The sequence below is a fragment of the Plectrocnemia conspersa genome, unplaced genomic scaffold (assembly GCF_051122295.1).
Source record: "Plectrocnemia conspersa isolate PC_06_02 unplaced genomic scaffold, ASM5112229v1 ptg000009l, whole genome shotgun sequence".
Taxonomy (NCBI): Eukaryota; Metazoa; Arthropoda; class Insecta; order Trichoptera; family Polycentropodidae; genus Plectrocnemia; species Plectrocnemia conspersa.
Window position 1 is genome coordinate 6,718,431 of NW_028277173.1, and position 20,166 is coordinate 6,738,596.

Sequence of the window (20,166 nt, forward strand, 5' to 3'; positions counted from 1 at the left end):
AAAGAGTAGAAACATTTATTTCTCTTATTAGTGTATTCTAGCCATATACTCATCCCTCGATTAACGCGGTAGATACGTTCCAGGAAATATCGCGTAAATCGAAACAGCATAAAGACATATATAAAACAAAATTTCTAATAAGACAATTGAATAGTATTCATGTGCACTCTTTACGTTTTTTAACTTATAAATTAAACAAGCAAAATCTTTAGCGATACGCGTGCACTCACTGCATGGGCAGTGGGAGAGGTTCCAGATGTAGGTCAAGTGCAATGAGTACACACGCTATGCTTGTGGAAACAAATATATTTAATTTTGAGTATTCAAAAAAGCGTAAATAAGGTATAATTGTTATTATTTATTTTAGTTATAGGCGATTTTATAATATTAAAAAAAGTATTATTTCATAGGAATTGAACAAATATTCAATGTAAAGTTGTATCACATTTTTTTCTATAACGTGTATTTTTTTTGTAGGTACCAATTTTATTAGGTTGATTGAAAATCAGTAGAATTTTGTGATCAGTTTATATGTTTAAACAAATAAAGTTGAATATTGACAATGAGTAACATATTAAAAGATAAAAATGACTATTAAAAAAAAAATCGTAGATCTTGGAAAATAGATAGGCGAAAAGGTTGAAGATACAATAATTTCACAAGAAATGTCAGTATTTACGGTATTAAGAAAATATACAGAATATACTGAAAAAAAATCTCTAGTTATAATCTCTACAGTACTAAATAAATAAAAATAGGGTATTGTGTTTTTAGCATTTATTTTTCTAATGTAAGATTTTGACCTGGGGTGGAATCCTACATGAACACTAGTGTTTATCAATTTCTATCTTGTTTGGGGGATCGGAATTGCTGCTAATTATGTAATTATAATTCCCATCGATCAATACAGATTAAGTCTTACGGATGAATATCATAATGAATAATTAAAATAAAATGGAGCTGGAACGTGCATAATGTAAGCTGTATAATTAATGAAACTGGATGTCACTGATTTACTGACTTTGATTTCAGTCTGGTGTCTCACTACTTACTAAGTAGTTGTTAATTGTATTTACCACGTTATGACACAACGTGTGTAAAATTGCAACGAAACATTTACAATAATTAAAAATAGGATATTTTCAAACATTTTTGGATCAAATTTTCTGCACAGATATCCTCCCATGCCCATTTTTTATAAATACTATTTCTTTTATAAAATAAAAAGCATTTAATAGGGTGCGCAAATAAATGTATCAATAATATATATTTCCGATACCTACACCCGCCATCTAGCTGCGGTACCTCGCGTCAGTGAAAGACAAATATCTCTTTCTTATTTGCATTTTAAAAATACTAACAGCATCTGAACATAGTCTGAAGATCATTAAGGACTTATTAAGGTACTGTTCATCTATAAAAAATGCTAAATAAAATTGATCATGAGTGAAGCTTAAATCAATTCGTGTTTCATAAGATTTATTTATTGTCATAGCGAAGGCAATGCAAATTGAAAATATAATTCGATTATAGCCAAATAAAAATTCGCTGAAAATCAATATAATTCTGATAGCCATGGTCATGTTGCAATGCAAATTTTACAATAAATAAATATTATATTTGAAAATGGGAAGATTTCATATTTTCACCTTATAATTTTAATCTAATACACAAAATTCAGTATTAAATATTTATACTAATTACTTATAACTATACTTTGTCAAAGACAAATTTTCAAAATAAAATCGATGATATCTAAAAATCAGCGCATGTAGCAAAACTTTTGAAAAGCAAAGGAATATTCCCTAAATATATTTTATGGTTCCTTTTGTGAAACAGAATTTAAAAAATGTATACTAAAGCTATATTTGCATTTTTTTATCCATAAAAATAATAGTACTGAATTCGTTGATACTCTAAAATAAACTAGTACAATATTCTACGATTATTGGTGCTTTACTGTACACTAGAGAATGATATTATTACGCGTTACGGATATACTATATAATATAATATTAGCGTGTACCACATGTTTGACGTATCCGACACATGTAATTTACTCGTGTCGTTGAACAATAGCGAAAGCATATTACATTATTAATTTATATTATGTATTTTATACGAAATAATATAATAAAAATTATTAATTCACAAAGGGTTAATATGTATTATTTTTTTATTAAACAATTCTGCTTATGCGTTTTACGAGAACATTACTATATATATATAGTTATTACACAATAAATACAATTAAAATAATACCTGAGTAATGATCATCGTCTCTGTCGATATCAGAATGGTCTGGATTCAGCGTTTCCTGCAACAAAAAATCGTTTTATTTAATATTGTACTTCATAATTAATGTGTGTGTGTGTGTATATATATATATATATATATATATAGATTGTGTAAGTACTGAAAAGCGTTTTCAGCACGTGAAAAGTCGAGTGAAACCATGCAAGTTGAAGATTTGACTCAGGTTACTGTAATTTTAGTCACTTTAATGTTATGTAATGTAGTATTAGTGTATATATTATAGAGGTATATGAGTATTTTTAATAATTTGTGATATTTAAGTCGGTATATACACCCATACCTCGCTATACGGCCGCTCTTTATACGGCCTTTCGCTATAACGGCCCTCTTCAATTAAGGCACGTTTTCGATTTACGGCCTAAAATTTCGCTTTAACGGCAAAAAAACTTTTTTTCGATGTCGATTTTAAAAAAAATTTAAAAATAGATTTAATTTGCATAATTTTAAAATGAAAGGTGAAGCAGCTAGCGTCGATGAGGCCGCATCTAAGGAATATCCCAACATTTTAAAGGGAATTATTGAAAGAGGTGGTCATAAACCTGAACAAGTGTTTAACGTAGACGAAACAGGGCTTTATTGGAAGAGAATGCCTGATTGCACGTACATTTCAAAAACCGAAAAATCTGCGCCTGATTATAAGGTTTCTAAAGAACGATTAGCTTTGCTACTTGGTGCAAATGCCGCGGGTAATTTTGAGCTAAAACCACTTTTAATATATTTGTCCGAAAATCCAAGGCCTCTTAAAGGACTAAATAAAAATCAATTACCCGTCATATGGAGATCCAACAAGAAAGCTTGAATGACTAAAGCTACTTTAGAGGATTGGTTCAAAAATCACTTTTGCACAGAAGTGAAAAAATATTTGCGAGACAATAACTTAAGCAACAAGGCTTTGCTAATTTTGGGTAATGCACCAGGGCATCCTACTAATTTATCCGAACTATCTGAAGATGTCATAATTGAGTACCTTCTGAAAAATACAACAGCTCTGATCCAACCAATGGATCAGGGTGCAATAGCCACTTTTAAGGCATATTACCTACGCCGAACTTTCCGAAAACTTATAAGGGAAACCGATGGTATATCTTCAATTAAAACATTTTGGAAAAACTATAACATCAAGGATGCTGTTGACAGCATCAGTGAATCATAGAAGGAATTAAAATTAACAACAATGAACCATGTTTGGAAAAAAATATGGCCAGAATGTGTAAAAAGTACTGATGCAGAAGTTAATTGCCTTCCTGAAAGTATACAAAACATTTTGGACCTAGCACATGATCTCGGCTTTGAAGGTTTGAACGAACGTGATGTGCTTGATCTACTTGAAGCTGATAGGGAGCCCCTTTCATATAAGGAACTCATTCCGTTGCAAGCAGAACCAGCATTTGATGAAGAGACAGAGCCTGTTGTATTCAAACAGCTAACATCAAAAAAATTGTCAAAAGCTTTTTCCTATTTCGAACAAGGAATAAACATCTTCCTTGAAAACGATTCTGACGTCGAACGTAGCGCTAAAGTTTCTCGAGGAATTAACTCAGCCATTAGCTGTTATTAATCACTGAAGAACGAAAGAGACAAAAAGGCAAGACAAACAACGTTGGACAATTTTTTTAAGCCAGGCCCATCCTTACCAGCGAAAAATGAGAACGACAGTGATCTGCAGGTTACCATTTCTTCATCGTCTTCAGATTAAAGCAATTTAAAAAAAAAATATATATGTATTCATACACATATTTTATGTAACATGAAGTTGTTTCATTTTTGTTTATGGATTATTGTTGGTTTTAGGAGTCTGTTATTATTTTATGTTCAAATGCATGTACTTGTTATGTATGTATTTTTGATTTAAATGAAATAAAAAGATAAAATGCATTTTAAATGATAAACCATGTTACATATATAACAAATTTGGAACCGATCCCATTGAATTTGTATGAATTTGTATTAGAATAATTGATTCGTTATACGGCTTTTCGCTTTGCAGCCAAGTTTCGTGGAACGTATCTAGGCCGTAAAGCGAGGTATGGGTGTATTTGAAGCGCAAGTTTGTATTATATAAATCAAAAATTGACCGGTGTCTTTAGCCAACTGTTGAAAGTTAACTTCGATGCATATCTATCCATCTTGAAAAGGCCAACGAGCCGTCGCTAAATTGTCTGCAATTAAAAATTGCACCCGGGGCGAAGCAGAGTGCGAAAACGGGCCCGCCCACATCTAGTTCGTCCGGCCAATCGGGCGGTGGGAAAAAAATGAGGAGCATAATGCTAATTAACGAGTACATCATCGTCGACGCCAAATACGGAGTGAAAGAATTCATTATAACTATGCGCCCATTTTATGTGTAAAACACATGAAACTGGGAACCAATTGTGGAAACAAACGCATTGTGCGCATAAGTTTTCAATGGCGGGGGAGGAGGCGCATTGAAAAAATAAAGCTTGCGTGCGATTCTTTTAACGCGTGTGAAAAGTAGTAACACCGAACCGAACGTATCAATAGCGCAGACAAAATGACAATAAAAAATAGAATGTGTTTGTAGTTTAATAGCCTCTGTGGGAGGTCTTGCGATGCAGGACTTACAAGCTCAAAAAATCACCGTTTTATGGAACGTTTGAATGGTTTTATTATTTTCTTTAAGGCAAGAAATTATTTTGTTTTTATGAAATTTACAGAAAACAACAACAAGCTGGTTTTGATAGTTTTCTAGAAAACTGCATATTATTTAAAATGTATTTAGCTGCCCAAGGATTTTACCACTAGATTTCAGAATATAAGAAAAAATCAAGAAATATCTGTTGCTCGTAGAAAATCTTTGGTACTTTGAAACAGAAAATATTGAACACCCAGTCTTAGGATGTGATTATGCAACGATATTTGACGAATTCATTGAGCTTGAAAGTAATACGAATTTAAAAGCAAATTTTAAAGAAAAGAGCCTAAAAAATACAAGACTGCTCACCTACAACATAAGTATATTTGTGAATCATCTTATTTTAAAATGAAATATGCAAAGAACTTATTTATAAATTGACTTACTGATGATGTATAAAGAGCTGCCTGTACCAATCAAACACGAGAATTGTCTAAAATAGTTAAAAGTTTGTCACAACACCAGAAATCAAATTAATTTTGAAATAAATGAATAAATATATAAGTTTGAATATTTTTGATACATTTGTATTTTTTTTATTTATATTTATATATTTATTTCTCTTGTTGTCCATGAGCGACTTGATTTAAAAATGTAGAGCTGCACAGGTGTGTATACGTATGTACTTACATATATACATATACAATACGTACTATATGTGTGTGAAATAAAAATAAGATAAAATAAAGTAATATTTATTTGCGTCTTATTTTTATATCATTATATTATGCTGCGGCTAATCTGTATTTGTCTCGGAGAGAAAAATGGTTTAGTATGACTGCTTTAGAACACTGAAAGTCGCCGAGTATTGCCGGATTGTCGACACCACCCCTTAGAAACTTTAAAAAATGCTTCATTGAATAGACGTTAAGCCAATTTTGCAATGAATTTGCAAAAAAGGCACTAGAATAAAAATACGGATACGACCCTTGTAGAGATACCTCAAAAATTTGCAACTACATAGCAATGCGTTTTCCAAAATCGTCGGTTTGACGATTGCCAATTTCCATTCATTTTTTTGTAAATATCTGCATTTCATATACTTGATTTTTAAATATGATGGGTACACACTACCCAGTAGATATAGGTTATTTTCAATATTTAATTAAAAGTTGGGTAGTATATATGTATAGAATATATAGGCATATAAGCTTGTCCCACATTACACACTATATGTATGTGTGTAGCTAACCAAGCAGTCCATCACGGAAACAGGAACGCAGTTTGTGCCAGGTCCGGTCCGTCGGTGTGCAACGGCTGCATCCAGGACACCTAGCCGAGGGTGCAGCCACCGACCCCTCCGACCAGGGGGTGGCACACACATGTGTGTGTAGTACGTGCACAGGGTGGGTGCGTGCATTGCGTGGTGCTGCTGCCTATCGACCCGTTCGTTGTTGGTCGAGCCCAGTTCGACTGGCCGAATATGCGAGCCTCCGGGTGACCTCTGACCCCTTTGAGCAGCGTGGACCCTAGGCGCTTTAACCCGAATGCGAGATCCGGTGAAATATGACCCTGTGGGAAAATCCCTTCATAAGCCCCTTAATGCACACGCTCGCCTTGCTACGTACATATATGTGTGTATCAGTTCAAATCTTCATCAAAGAGGTAATTACTGTTAGTTTACCCTAAATATCGGTCACTATTTGGTCATACGAATCGAATCAACTAACTTAAAAGGATTCTTCATTGAATGATTTCTTTCATATCTGGTAACATGTGCATTTAAAAGGATTTGGCGATCAATGTCAATCGTGTCTAGAAGGTATTGTACTATATTATATGTAAGTTTAGATTATCATAATTTAAATGTAAAAAACTGAAACATAAGCAGCAAACTGCTTTGCTAAAAGTACTATTTATTAAGGATGATTTTATAAAAGGATAAATTAATTTTATTTACTAACAATCAACAAACAAAACATAGGTAAATAGATATTATGTTAAATTATATTGAATTTATTTGATTGAACAGCTTACAATCAATAGATTTTACTATGCAGCTGAGAGTCGGATTTAATATAATAAATAAAAATTCTAGTCCACTGTTCAAGATTTTTAGTCCACCACCTTACGGATTATTCTAACCTTAATATATTTAGCCAATTTATATAAAATTATTATAAAGGATAAAATATGTTTATATAGGCAATGCAAGTCTACTAAATATATTGTCATATCAGGTATTTTTCAAGGTTATAATTAAGGTTCATTAATATTTAACAAAAGTGGTAATTGATTTAAGTGTCCTATTTTAAACAGACTGCAGATTCCATCAACATATAGACAACATATGCAATAAAACCTCAAAAATGTTAGGTCCAAAAATGTTTTGTTTAAATAAATCTGTATATGAGGGATTATAATTATTTTAATAAATATTAACCACAAAATGTGTATAAAGAATGCTGGAATATGATTCTCTTGAGTCGCGTTGACGGATGAACTTGGGAAAGCACTTATTAACCCTTTGAATAGTGAGTTAATTTATAAACAATTGTTAATTTGTTAGTTTACACCTGGGAGTGAGTTAATTTTACGTATTTTTCCATAATTATTTTTGTTATTTATATATTATTCTTTAATATTGCATCTTTAGTAAATAATAAAAAACAAATTAGTAATTCTTAATGTCTTATTACTTTGATTTATTTTATTACTTTTTTGTATTAGTATGTTTTATTAAATTAGTTTAACACTTTTCTGTTATTAATTTATTTTACATATTTATTATATATTATTCAGATTTTGTGATTTTTTTTATATCACTAGAGGCTTTTAATATTTTTCATAAAATTAACATGTTGTGTTAATTTAATTTATTGGTATTATTTTCTGTAGAAATGATTTACAATTTTTAAAATTTTTTTTTTTTATATAATTATAATGTTTTTTCTTTATTATTTCTTTATTTATATACGTAAATATATAGCAATTATAATTTGTGTAAATATATAAATATCTAGGGTACCTCAAAACAGTGAAAAATCAACCGCCGTACATGTACGGCGATACTCTTCAAAGGGTTAAAGCAACTGGTAGAAACGTAATTTCTACAAAGCAATCAAAGTACTATTCCTCGGCCCAGACACCTCATTTCATTGAACGTTAGACGTCCATTGTAGGTTGAATAAACTTGCTTGTGAATGGCTTGAGCAGCTATTAAATTCACTATTTTTGTTACAACAGTAACATGAGTTTATTACTAATATATTATTACATGCATAAGGCTTTCGGCAATTTATTACAAGGTTAAGGTCTTTTCCTAGCTCTTTAATACATATCGGATGCTATACCATAATTAACAGAAGACCAGCATACAAAAATAATAAAGTCAACCATACTAAATTACTCGACCACAATATAGAGCAATCCATTTTAATCATTTTTCATCTATTAATCACGCCCGCAACCTGTTCCAGCGAATTGTCACTTAATTTGGTTAACCCTTCGCCCTACATTGTAGCAATTGGGGTGTTTCAAACCGCCGCTGGAGTGGGTATGAGTGTAGGTGCGCCCGGCCAAAGCACTAGTCACCTATGTGGGTAAACATGCATGCGTGTGTTGGGATGATGTGCTCGTGGGCCTACTTCCTACTTGTATTACTATAGGGCGCACCGCGGCTGCGACTGTACCTATCTATCTACCAATATACATAGAGGTATATATACTACATATATGCAAAACCGCATTGAGTGCAATCCTGCATTAGCTACTGCGCCGTTAGCCATATCGCCATCCCGCGGGACAAGGACGTAACCGGCTTGACAGTGACATGGACAAATCCCAGCACCCTAAATGGTGTTGGTCTTCAATGACGCAAACATTGGCGGTTAAGTCTATAAATTTAGACCCTTGTTTATATATGATTATTTAACCATTTTACAAAGAGTGTTTTGAAACTGTTTAAAGGATGTCGCTTAGATACGCAATCCTGTTTTTTACGCTGATGAGATATAAATCGTTTTTAGAAAGCATAACAGCTTTACACAAATGCACCCGTACAGAAAAAAATATTTACAATAATATCTTTAATGTCTAGACTACAATGCGCCCATCAACTGCGAGTATCTGGATGAAAATAAATCAATATGCAAATCCGATATTTGTTTTTGCATACGGTACTTCAACCAAAACGTTGGTAATTAAGTGGTCCACAAAAACGGAATTCTTCCAGAATCTCCGGATTGACCAAGTACATCCGTCGACGCGGCTCAAGAGAATCATATTCCAGCAAACATTGTAGAAATTTTGTTGGAAATAATATTTATATTTCCTCATATATGAGAAACATTTTTTTGGATAGATTCATGACAGCGCAATTAAAAAAAGAAGTAAGCGGATAGTCGCTTATAAATTAGGAACTATTAAGATAATAAATAATTTAAGTATAATAGTAATTGAACAAATTTACCCTTTGTGTACGTGTGACTTATTGGCGTTGTTTCCTTCACAACGAAAAGAGAAAATGGCGCTTGGCGGGCAATTTGCTGAGGTGCAACAATCTGCATAAGTGCGATAACGCGATAACAATTAAATTTGAACTTTTTAACTCGCCGCTACTGGGCGGGGATAATCGTGGGAATAACGCGCCATTAATGACTTGTGCATACATCTATATGCACATGGTGGTTCGCGGACTCGTTTGCCCGATAATTAGATCGAAGCCCGGAACGATCAAGATCACAGATGTTTCGTCCTACGGTTATAAATAATGCGATATTTATGCAATCGAGTATCTACTGATATTAGTTAACGCTCCATATTATTTTAACGTAGCAACTCTGGATAAGTCAGTGACTAATACATGTATTTGAATCCCATATGAACATCACAGTTTAGTATTTCATAGATTTTTCTAATCTCGCGGATGAATATTTAAGATGAAATCGCACTAGGTCGCCTAATTGATTGTAAGCTGCAATATTTATAATTAATAACATATATGTCATTGTCTGATTTACATACTTAAATGTGATGCCTCACTAATTAATGGTTGTTGATTGTGTTTACTTGGTTGTAACGCATGTAACAACGAAAGATTTACGATACATAGGATAAAGTGTGGGCAGTTAAATAGAAATAAAACTAAACGTATAATTAAATATTATACATATATGCAAAACAATATTTGTAAATAATTATACCATTCAAGTCGATAATAATTTACCATCCTTATAAATAATTTTCATAAAAAGTTACACAAAATACTAATTATACAGTATATCATATAAATACGCTATGAATAAATAATAAATAAATTTACCACTGAACAAATATAAATAATTAAATTGATGGTTAGTTTTGTATGAAGTGTCAATTTACTGCATTTACAAATGATTTTTGAAGGCGTAAAATTTAACTATTAATCTAAATGAATTAATAAAATAAATGATAAATAACGAGTAAAACCATTTTTTCTATTGAGAAGAAGTGACTTATTTCGAAACAAAATAAATGCGCATAAAGGACTATAGATTTTGGAGCGGTACTAGTCACTCGGGTATATTGAGAGAAACAACGGCTACCTGTGTTGCTCAAGTATACAAATTATTTCAATCTAAGATTTATTAAATTTAATTCGAGGCCGTATAAGTGAATATTTAACGAATATTCAAGCAATTATTGTCTTTTTATAAAGAACATACTACATAAATTTGATGTAACTGAATAGCTTGAATTTGGCTATTCCTAAAGAGGAATGATGACATAAAACAAAAATTGATTAAAAACCATGACGTATACATATTTTGCCACATTGGAATTAAAAATAAGCCACTCTTAGATATTTTGGTTATCGATTATTCCAGGTATGCAATCACATATTTATAATCATAGTAAAATGTCGTATATTAGATACCATCCAAGAAACTACACATGTATATTGCGAGTCGTCATTCGGAACGGAAAGATCTAGGTGATTTTTTTTGCTGCAATAATGGTTTTAATTTATTTTTCTGTAACCAAGCTTCTTCAGCGCAATAACCGACTGCATCACAATCATTGTCACGTGATCGTCGTAAAAGATAGTATCCCCAAATATCAATACAGGCGGCCCTCGACTTTCGAACGTTCGACTTTCGCACAATTCGCTATTTCGCACAATAAAAAAAATAAAAAAAAAAATTATGTTTTTTTAAAAAAAAAGTTCTGATAGCGGTGAATCTTTTGCTTCAATCGGACGTTCGTATGATACAAACAGATCTAGGATATGTTCAATTTTGCAAAAAAAAAAATATAATTAAAGAATACGTTCAAAATTGTGGAAAATAAAGATATATTTCCACAATCTTTAATGATATGTTTCCAAAAAAACACAGCAAAAAAAAACTTGGATGAAATGGAAAATCTTTGTCATCGTAGATCGATGACCAACATCAAAAAGATGTCCCTCTGAGTATTTCAATTAATCAAGCAAAAGCTCTTAGTTTGCACAAAGATTAGAAGAATAGATTAAAAAAATATTTTAACACGGTTTTTCAAGCAGGTAACGGTTGGTTTTACAATTTTAAAATGAGGTATTTTTTTCATAATATTAAATTTACTGGAGAATCGGCTGATGCGGATAAAGATGCTGCAAAAGAATTTATTTCCCAATTATCCAAAATTATTGAAGATGTAGAATATTCATCTAGCCAAATATTTAATGTAGATGAGACAGGTTTATTTTGGAAAACTCTTTAACAATAAAAAATATGAATTAAGCCTTCACGCACCTTGACAAATTTTTAAATCTTATGGAAGATTGTGATCCCAATGGAGAACGCATATCTCAAGTGCGTGGGGCGATCAATAAAAACATAGCATGTTATAAAATACTATATGAAGAAAAGAAAAAGAATAGTGGAAAACAGTTTATTCTTGATAACTTTTCAAAAGAAACACCTGCAAACCCCACTTAAACGCCTCTTAAACATATTATATTTACTTGATAAATAAATATTTTAAAATACACAAAATTTCATTTTTTTTTACTTCCCTCGACTTTCGTACATTCAACATTCGCACACATTTTCAGGAACCAATTATGTGCGAAAGTCGAGGGCCGCCTGTAGATAAAAAAATACGTTTTATTAGCATTTATATGGTTTGATCGACATTAACTTCAATCTTCATAAGTATATATTACATGTTCACGTTTAAAACGTACCTACATAGTTCAGTCAAATCTAATGTATATGTGCATTAAATCGAAAGCAATGATAATGTTTATGTATTAGCCCGTCGCCGGGAATTCAAAATTAGAAGATTTCATTACGAAGATTGTTTTATAATTGCTTATCTAATTTAATTAATGTATTCTTCTAATCCTCAACACATGTATATGTTTAATTTTCATAGTTATAACACACCTAGTTAATTAGCAATCCGATTATTTATATTCAGTCAAATGACGAATTAATGAAAATTATTGTCGCGTAGCAAAATTTTATTATTAAATAATAGTTATTTAAAACTGTTGTCATGGTACTGTCGGCCATCTTGTTTTATATTTGAACGCTTATTTTTCATTGGTCGAAACAACAGAATGCACTACCGGTGCCTCGGAAAGCGATGAAGCAAATTAAATTTTTATTATTATAATTAAATATATTTCTTTTGTTTACGTGTATTATTATACACCGATCATACAAAGCGATACTATTTACAGAGTAGAGAATTGATATAAGATTCATATACATAATTGAAAATCATGCGAATAAGTCAAATAATCGAATATTCGACTAAGATCAGTCTAGACTCTAGACTAGGGATTCCAATCCCGGGATCCCGAATCCCGGGATCCCGGGATCCCGAACGATTTTCAATACCCGATGAGTCCCGGGATTATAAAACATAATCCCGAATTTTTCTGATTGGTTGATTTATCAAGCACAATTGAATTATTATTGACAACATCGTTCAATTTCGTGTACAAACTTGCGCGAGTTGCACGTGTCATCTGTGAATCTTTGAGGCTGTGAGTCTGAACGTGCTTTTTCAGCAGCAGGCTGCTTAGGAACCAAAATCAGATCAAGGCTAAATGATAAAACACTTGATGCTTTGATGTTACTTCGTGAATTTTATTCAAAATAATGTTTTCAATTAATTGTGTCTATGAATGTACATAGGTATGTACATACATTGTCAAAAGTTCATTTTTTTCTTCTCAAATAAATATATAAGACCTTTCCTTTTTTATTTTTATTATATTATTTTCTATTTTAAGTCCAAGACTTAATTATACGTACTTTATACATTGTCCGTTATAAAAAACAGATATAAAAATATATTGTATTATTCATTTTAAATTATTTTTATCGATAAAATAACATGAAAATTATCCCGGGACTGGTCCCGGGATCCCGGGATCGACTAATTGCAATACCGAAATCCCGGGATCAAAATTTTGGCCCGGTATTGGAATCCCTACTCTAGACCTTATATTATATTATTTATTGTGTGGAGAAATTTTAGCAAACAGTAGTTTAAAGCAATAAAAAACGATGGCAAAATATGAAAAAATATGTCAGTTTTGTATCGTCAAAAAAAGCTACGATGATAATCAAAATTTCGATTTACTATTGCTAACTATATTGCTAAGTTATTTAAGTGGCTTTGATAGAAAAATAAAAGCGATTTCCTGCCGAATAATTTAATACATATTAGAACAGTCGATATATTTTATTATTTTGAAACAGGTCATTGACGAATTGCTAACTCCTTGTTGTAATTGTTTGCCATTTATATGCTGATGCAATCAAAAAATAATTATTATTTTGTCGGTCTCTTTCATAAATTACAAAAGCTTTCTGTCGCGTTTTAGAAAGAGTAAAATATTTTTTTAACTAATGGTACTTTTAATTGATAGAAAAATTTTTATTTGCAATAAATCTTATACAACAAATCTCTTGCAATATTTCAAAAATATTTTTTGCTAATAGTTGTAAAAATTATCTTGCTCTAAAACACTTTTCTCAATAATCGTTATAGATGCATCTGAAATAGTACAAGCTTTCTTGCCTATATTACCAATCCGGAAAAAGAGAGATCTGAAGACAGGTATTTTTTGGACAATTTCAAAACACTACCGAACTCATTTTAAATGGATTTATTTTTCTGTTATAAACTGCATCAAGACACTAATGTAAGCAAGGATCAATTGTGTTGTTCCATAAGAGTAGCATATCCTCATCTTGTGAAGCGAGTTATGACAGTTTTAATTCCATTAGCTACCACATATTTATGCGAATCAGGATTTTCAACAATTTGTGAAAACGCAGAATAAATACAGTGCTATACATATATAATATATTTGACAGTTCGAAAAAAAAAAATACAAAAAATAAACATCGGCAGTGTTCGGTCGCGGTAAAGATTCCGATCACGGCGCCGCCGGCGCTCATTTTCAATTCTTTCCGTCAACTTGCGAGTTTTCCGCTCCATTTTCCGCGACCAGACGGAAACTGCGCCAAGGCCACCTGTTGCCCAACTTGCCAAGTTTAAAATCAAAACTTATCCTCGCCGCCTCCCCCTCCCCCGTTCGGCACGGGAGATAAACAATCGCACCTCGCGAGCGGCTTTTCGTGGATTTTCCTGTTTGGTTTCGGGATGGGGCGAGAGTCGGGTATGGGGTTTTCCTCTTTTTTCCGTCGAAAGTGGTGATTTGTGCGCGACGGTATACAGCGATGATCACGCACTGTGCCGCACCTGCCACCCCCTAGGTCGGTCGACTACCCCGTGCCACCCGCAAACAGCCGCCCTGATGAGGGGCCCAACCAATTAGGCACGCCCAAAGCACTCCCCTTACCCAGCGCTACCCACTACCGCAACCTACCACTGTTCATTTCCCATCCCGTCGCTCTGGGGGTCGTTTTAACCCCCGAAACCCACCACCCCAGCGGCACCCGTTGTTCTTGGAATACCCCGAGATACGACCGCTCAAACTATACAATGGTGCAATCTATATACGGTAGATCCTGGTTAATCGAGGATAGGACACTACGGCTGCCCATTTTATTTAACTCTCCTTCCTTTTAATAAAGAATTGAACATAAAGAGAAGGCCAATAAAATATTAAAACATTCCTACGTATGAGAGAGCTTTACGAAGAGCTAGAAATTTGCCTGTATTTTTCACATTTATTCAGAATTATTAATACATTTTTCAACATGATCCCCATTAAAAACTCTGCAATTTTTCAAACAATAAACAATTCCCTCTTTAAAGATATTTATTAAGAGACTTAATATGCGATGTTTTAGTTTAGTAGTAATTCCCATCGCAGGTCCAGCTAATTGACCTGTTTGAAATGCAACAAAATTCCACCAATGATTATCTAAATATAGTTTTAATAGCGCTTAGCTCAATGAGCATAAACTTTATTTACTGCAGAAAAATCTCATTAGAGGCCTATCGAATGGAATTATCTTTGTTGATTGCAATATTTAGTCGACCGCTTCGATCATTTAACCTTTTGTAAATGGGTCGTTTGTAAGCCTTTATAAAATTTTATCCATAATCAAAATTAGTAAAACACATCAAGATCATTTACCTTTAAATAATAAAGAAAAAATTTTAAAACTATAAAAAAATAATAAAAAAGCACTCTCAAATATATACAATTTTTCTCTCAATCAAAAATTCTAAGCAACAAGGCCAAAAAACTATAATGAATTTTTTAATATACGATTAAAACGTAGAAAATATTTCATGTAAAAATTATTTTTTGTGGGGGTCGATTTAGTTGGCTACCCTGGAGCTACGCGGTACATTGACAACACCGCGTGTTAAAAATAGTTACTTGTTGGTCAATAAATCCTCTTAAGCGGCTAACACGTATTTTATTGCCAAAAGTTCTAATGACTACATTACGCTTATTATTGTTTAGATAAATTAGGAATAATAAAAAAAATACGGAAACTATAACATAGGTTAAAATCTCTTATACTACAAGTCTAGTTGGTTTTTGATATTTTTAAACATATAGTCGTAAATTTTAAAACATGGTGCAATTAGAGTCATGTATTAGGAAGAAAATAAGCAGTTGAAATACAATAATATAGCATAAGTAGTGTTCTGAATTTATTCTGATATACTATTAATTATTTTTTTTATTAAATCTTTAGTTGTAACCTGACAGGCGTAAGCCCAATGCGTTACAACGGGGTAAATCTGTACCAACTGAGTAAATCAATCAGATATAATGAATACCTACAATTAAGAATTAACTACCAGACTGAAAGTCTGAGAATTGGTGACATCTATATTAATAATTATTAATTATTATGTGTAATATAATTTATAATCAATAGATGTTTTTTTTTTAATAATAGCGTAATTTCATAAATAAAAATTCGAGTGCCGCAGCCGGGGCTCGAACTTGCAACCTCAAACTTACTTGTCTGTGACGTTACGGACTATTTTATCCTATAAATATAAAAAAGGATGTAGATTAAGAAGTGCCGTTCGTTTGCAATTGAGATGGTAATAAATCAAATACAAAGTATATATTAGTGGTATTAGTAGGGTTTAAGTACCCGATAGACCTGGGTTTAAATTCCATATGGACCATAATGTTTTAAAATTTATTAATGAGATCGGAATTAGTGATTATTATATAATTATAATCCGATCGATATTCACAGATTAGATTTTTGTAGATTTTCCTAAAATCACCCATAAACAATATTAATAAAATACAGCTAGGTCGTGCATAAAAAAATGGATTGCTTATTAGCTGTAAAATAGTTATAATTAATAAGACTTGTGTGTCTCAGTTATTTAACTACTTAAACGCCAGAGACTCACAGGTGAGTCACTTATTAATTATTTTTTTAAAACAAGTTTATGAATTATTTATATATTTTTTAATTATTGAAGGTTGTATTAGTTTTCTTTATAAGTAAATAAAGTATTTTAAATTTATTTGAAATAAGAGGCGACTCACTAAAAAGTCCTGGCGTTTAAAGGGTTAATAGTTTTTGATTGTGTTTACTCCGTTGGAACATGTTAGGCTAATGCCTGTCATGTTGCAACGTAAGATTAACAATATGCAGGGCTTTTTTGTCATATAACGCGGTGGAACGGCGTTCCGGCACATTTTATACACTCTGCGTAACATTTAAATATTACGTAAATATGACGTCAGTATTTTCATTTTATTTATTTTTAAGTGTAAAAGTTAAACCCCAAGATCAAAAAAATGGAAATTTCGGTTATTTCTCAATCGCCAATCCCACTAAAAAAGGACCAAAACAATAACAGAAACGACGACAGAAAATATGGAAATATTGGTATGATAAGAACCTATGTATGGATACAAAGTATGTAAAGATGAGAAGCTACACTTATATTTATGACTTTTTTTACAATATTACAATTATAAGTTAGTAAGAATAGAACGAAGAACATCTAAATCGAATTTTGACTAATAGGAGAGCGCAAAAAACAATTATCCCTTCTCAGAAGTCAAAAATCCACGTCAAAAGCAATAAAATCGTGTCGGCGCCGTCGCAGTGGGAACGCTCGGCAACGAGCGTTCCCACTGCGACGTTGCTTTTGACGTGAATTTTTGACTTCTGAGAAGTGATAATTGTTTTTTGCGCCCTCCTATTGCCCAAAATTCGATTTAAATACACGTTGATCAATACTCTCATATCAATAAATTTTGAAATAAATAAATCTGCCATATACATACATATGCGCATTGCCTTCACCATTATAATAAGTCATAAGGGCTCAATGTCAATTACAAAAAATATGTTTGATGAAAATATTGCAACTGGTTTGAGATAAGCTATCGTTGCAGACAAAAGTTATATTTGCTTTCTTCACCTAGATGTCGAATGGAGTACGACAGCGCGCCCTTCTCGCGTTTAATGGGGTGGGCGAGTTGGATGGTGGATAACGATAAAGCCGTCCCTTGTACAACACCCCCAACTACTCCCAAATGCGCTCGCAGCCGACCTCAAAGTGTGCTGCCGAGAGGCGCCCAAGACGATTTCTCATCGTAGCCAATTTTCTTTCAGTTACCGCAGTGTCTAGTATTATAATACATGTACCAGAGTTATACAATTTATGTGAAGTATATTGAAGTATGACGTTTCTCTATATTACGCAAGTTTGAAGCGAAACGTCCTTAGATTTCTTCATAAATTTGATTAGAAAATATGGTAAACAAAAGGCAGTTTAACTTACGACCATGGTTAGGAAAACAATGGTTATGCTGAGTTATATATTGTTCCATATGTGATATGTTATCAAGTAGGAAAAAATATAGTATTCATTTAAAAGTAATGGAAATACATCAAACTCAGTTTATTCTATCATATATATTAATATAATACTGTCATATGATATCAACAAGGTATTTTTGAAGCGTCCAATTGAACTTCGACACGCATCTATCAACATTTAAGGGTAAAGGGTTCTCGTAATAATTTTCTCCGGGCGCGTTATAACTCGATACATACGCGGACTTAATGTTGTTTTGTAAAGACCCGGGTCCAGGGCCAGGTCGAGCGTTTACAGCGCCCTGGGCGAAATTAAATTCAACCCTAATCTGCTCTCAGAGCAAATATACAGGTTGGCAAAGAAAATAATTTTGAAGTTGATATGTTGCTGTGTCTAAAAAACGCTTTTCTAACATTAAACTCATAAGCATTTAGAAAATAAAATGTATGTAATAAATTTAAAGAGCTCGAGGAAGTTTTGTATTCTGTATAGTCACACAGTATTACAAACTATTTTATGATACAGTTTTTTAAAGAAAAGCTTTAAATGAGCTTTATTTTGGTATTAGCATTAACGGTTCATTAGATATCAGCTTTTAAAAAGATCGTTTGATTTTTTGGGTTGACTTGAAAGCTAAATTTAGAACAGTAGTAAAGGTCATTGTTTATCAATAGTTTCTCTCCTTGCGCTCAGATCTCCTTCCGTTCAGTCGCTTCCTTTTTTTTGTACATGGTCTTCAGTATTAAGCATCAAGAAAGCTGAGCGCTCAGATTTAATATAAATAAATAAAATTGTATGTGTTACTTGTGGTTGATAAGCGTTCGTGCGTACCACCGCTCGTCGTCGTTCAACAACAGTGTTTAATTATATTTACACTTTGAACGTCAATCCAGATCATAGGAGTACTGAATATTATTATTATTATTCGATACAGTCACAGTTTGAGGGCCACCGTTCACCACAAAGGGTGACACACACACGAAGGTACCTACTCCTAGCAAACATTCAACGTCACGTGGGTACACGGCACACGTGCGGTGATTGTGTGTAATCAGCAACGTTGTGCACACAAAATTACGCACAAACTTAAAAACTATGGGCGTGTACGGTTTTGCTAAAATTTTTGAACGTTAAACAAACCGTGGTTTCCAAATATTATAGTAATTAAAATAGTTCGCCTGTAGTGTGTATTTAACCGGCTGGGTGAATTATTAAAATGAGTGTTAAATCGTCCGGTCAATGTATATATATATACATATATGTAATATTGGCTAGGTCTATAGAACTGAATCAGTCTGGTGTATTCTACGGTTTTAGTTATCTGTTCAAATCCTTTGTGTTTCTGCATTCATGCCCAAACAGCGATATTTTGCTCATGCATAATGTTTATGATTTAGAAAAGCTTTTTATGACACTTTTCGGTATTTAATGTACATTACTATTTTTTTTCCATATAAATAGAAAAGCTGTGAATTATTTTAATGATTTAATATCGCACTAAACAATGTTGTATCGTCTACAATGTAGTAAGAACGGAGCGAGTATTTGATGCAAATTTAATTAATTTATTGATTTGTCGCTCTGTATTTATGTGAGCATAAGAAATAACACACGCCACTGGATTCATTATCAACATCGTATCAAGAATTCTGTAAGACTTACTCATCTAATTAAAATCACTTATTTTCAAACGGTTTATTATTTTCTTCGTAAAAAATCGATTTTAAGAACAAAATAGTTGCCATTGTTAATTTTATGGGAAGCAATATTTTATGCAAAATAAGGTATAGATTAAAAAAATTTTTTTTTAAGCAAAATCTAAAAATATATTTTAAAGTACTATTTAGTTTATATGCTACGGTAGTTGTGAGAAATATGGCCATATTGATCAGTAAAAAGGACACAGTAAATTAATATAGAACCTAACATGAAATTATGAAATATTAGAGAGGATTATGGATTAAGTTATGGTTGATTTTATTTTT

The 20,166-nt window shown here is 32.4% G+C and overlaps 1 protein-coding gene across 9 annotated transcripts in view; it reads right to left on the reverse strand.

Moving 5' to 3' along the window:
• The window catches only part of LOC148231756 (nucleolar protein 4), a 314,898-nt gene that overhangs the window by 8,885 nt on the left and 285,847 nt on the right, over positions 1 to 20,166 (reverse strand). For all 9 annotated transcript variants that reach the window (XM_088192002.1, XM_088192001.1, XM_088192000.1 and 6 more), the window contains one exon: positions 2,263 to 2,317. In XM_088192002.1, the coding sequence (XP_088048128.1) occupies positions 2,263 to 2,317 (55 nt within the window). The remainder of the gene's footprint in view (positions 1 to 2,262; positions 2,318 to 20,166) is intronic.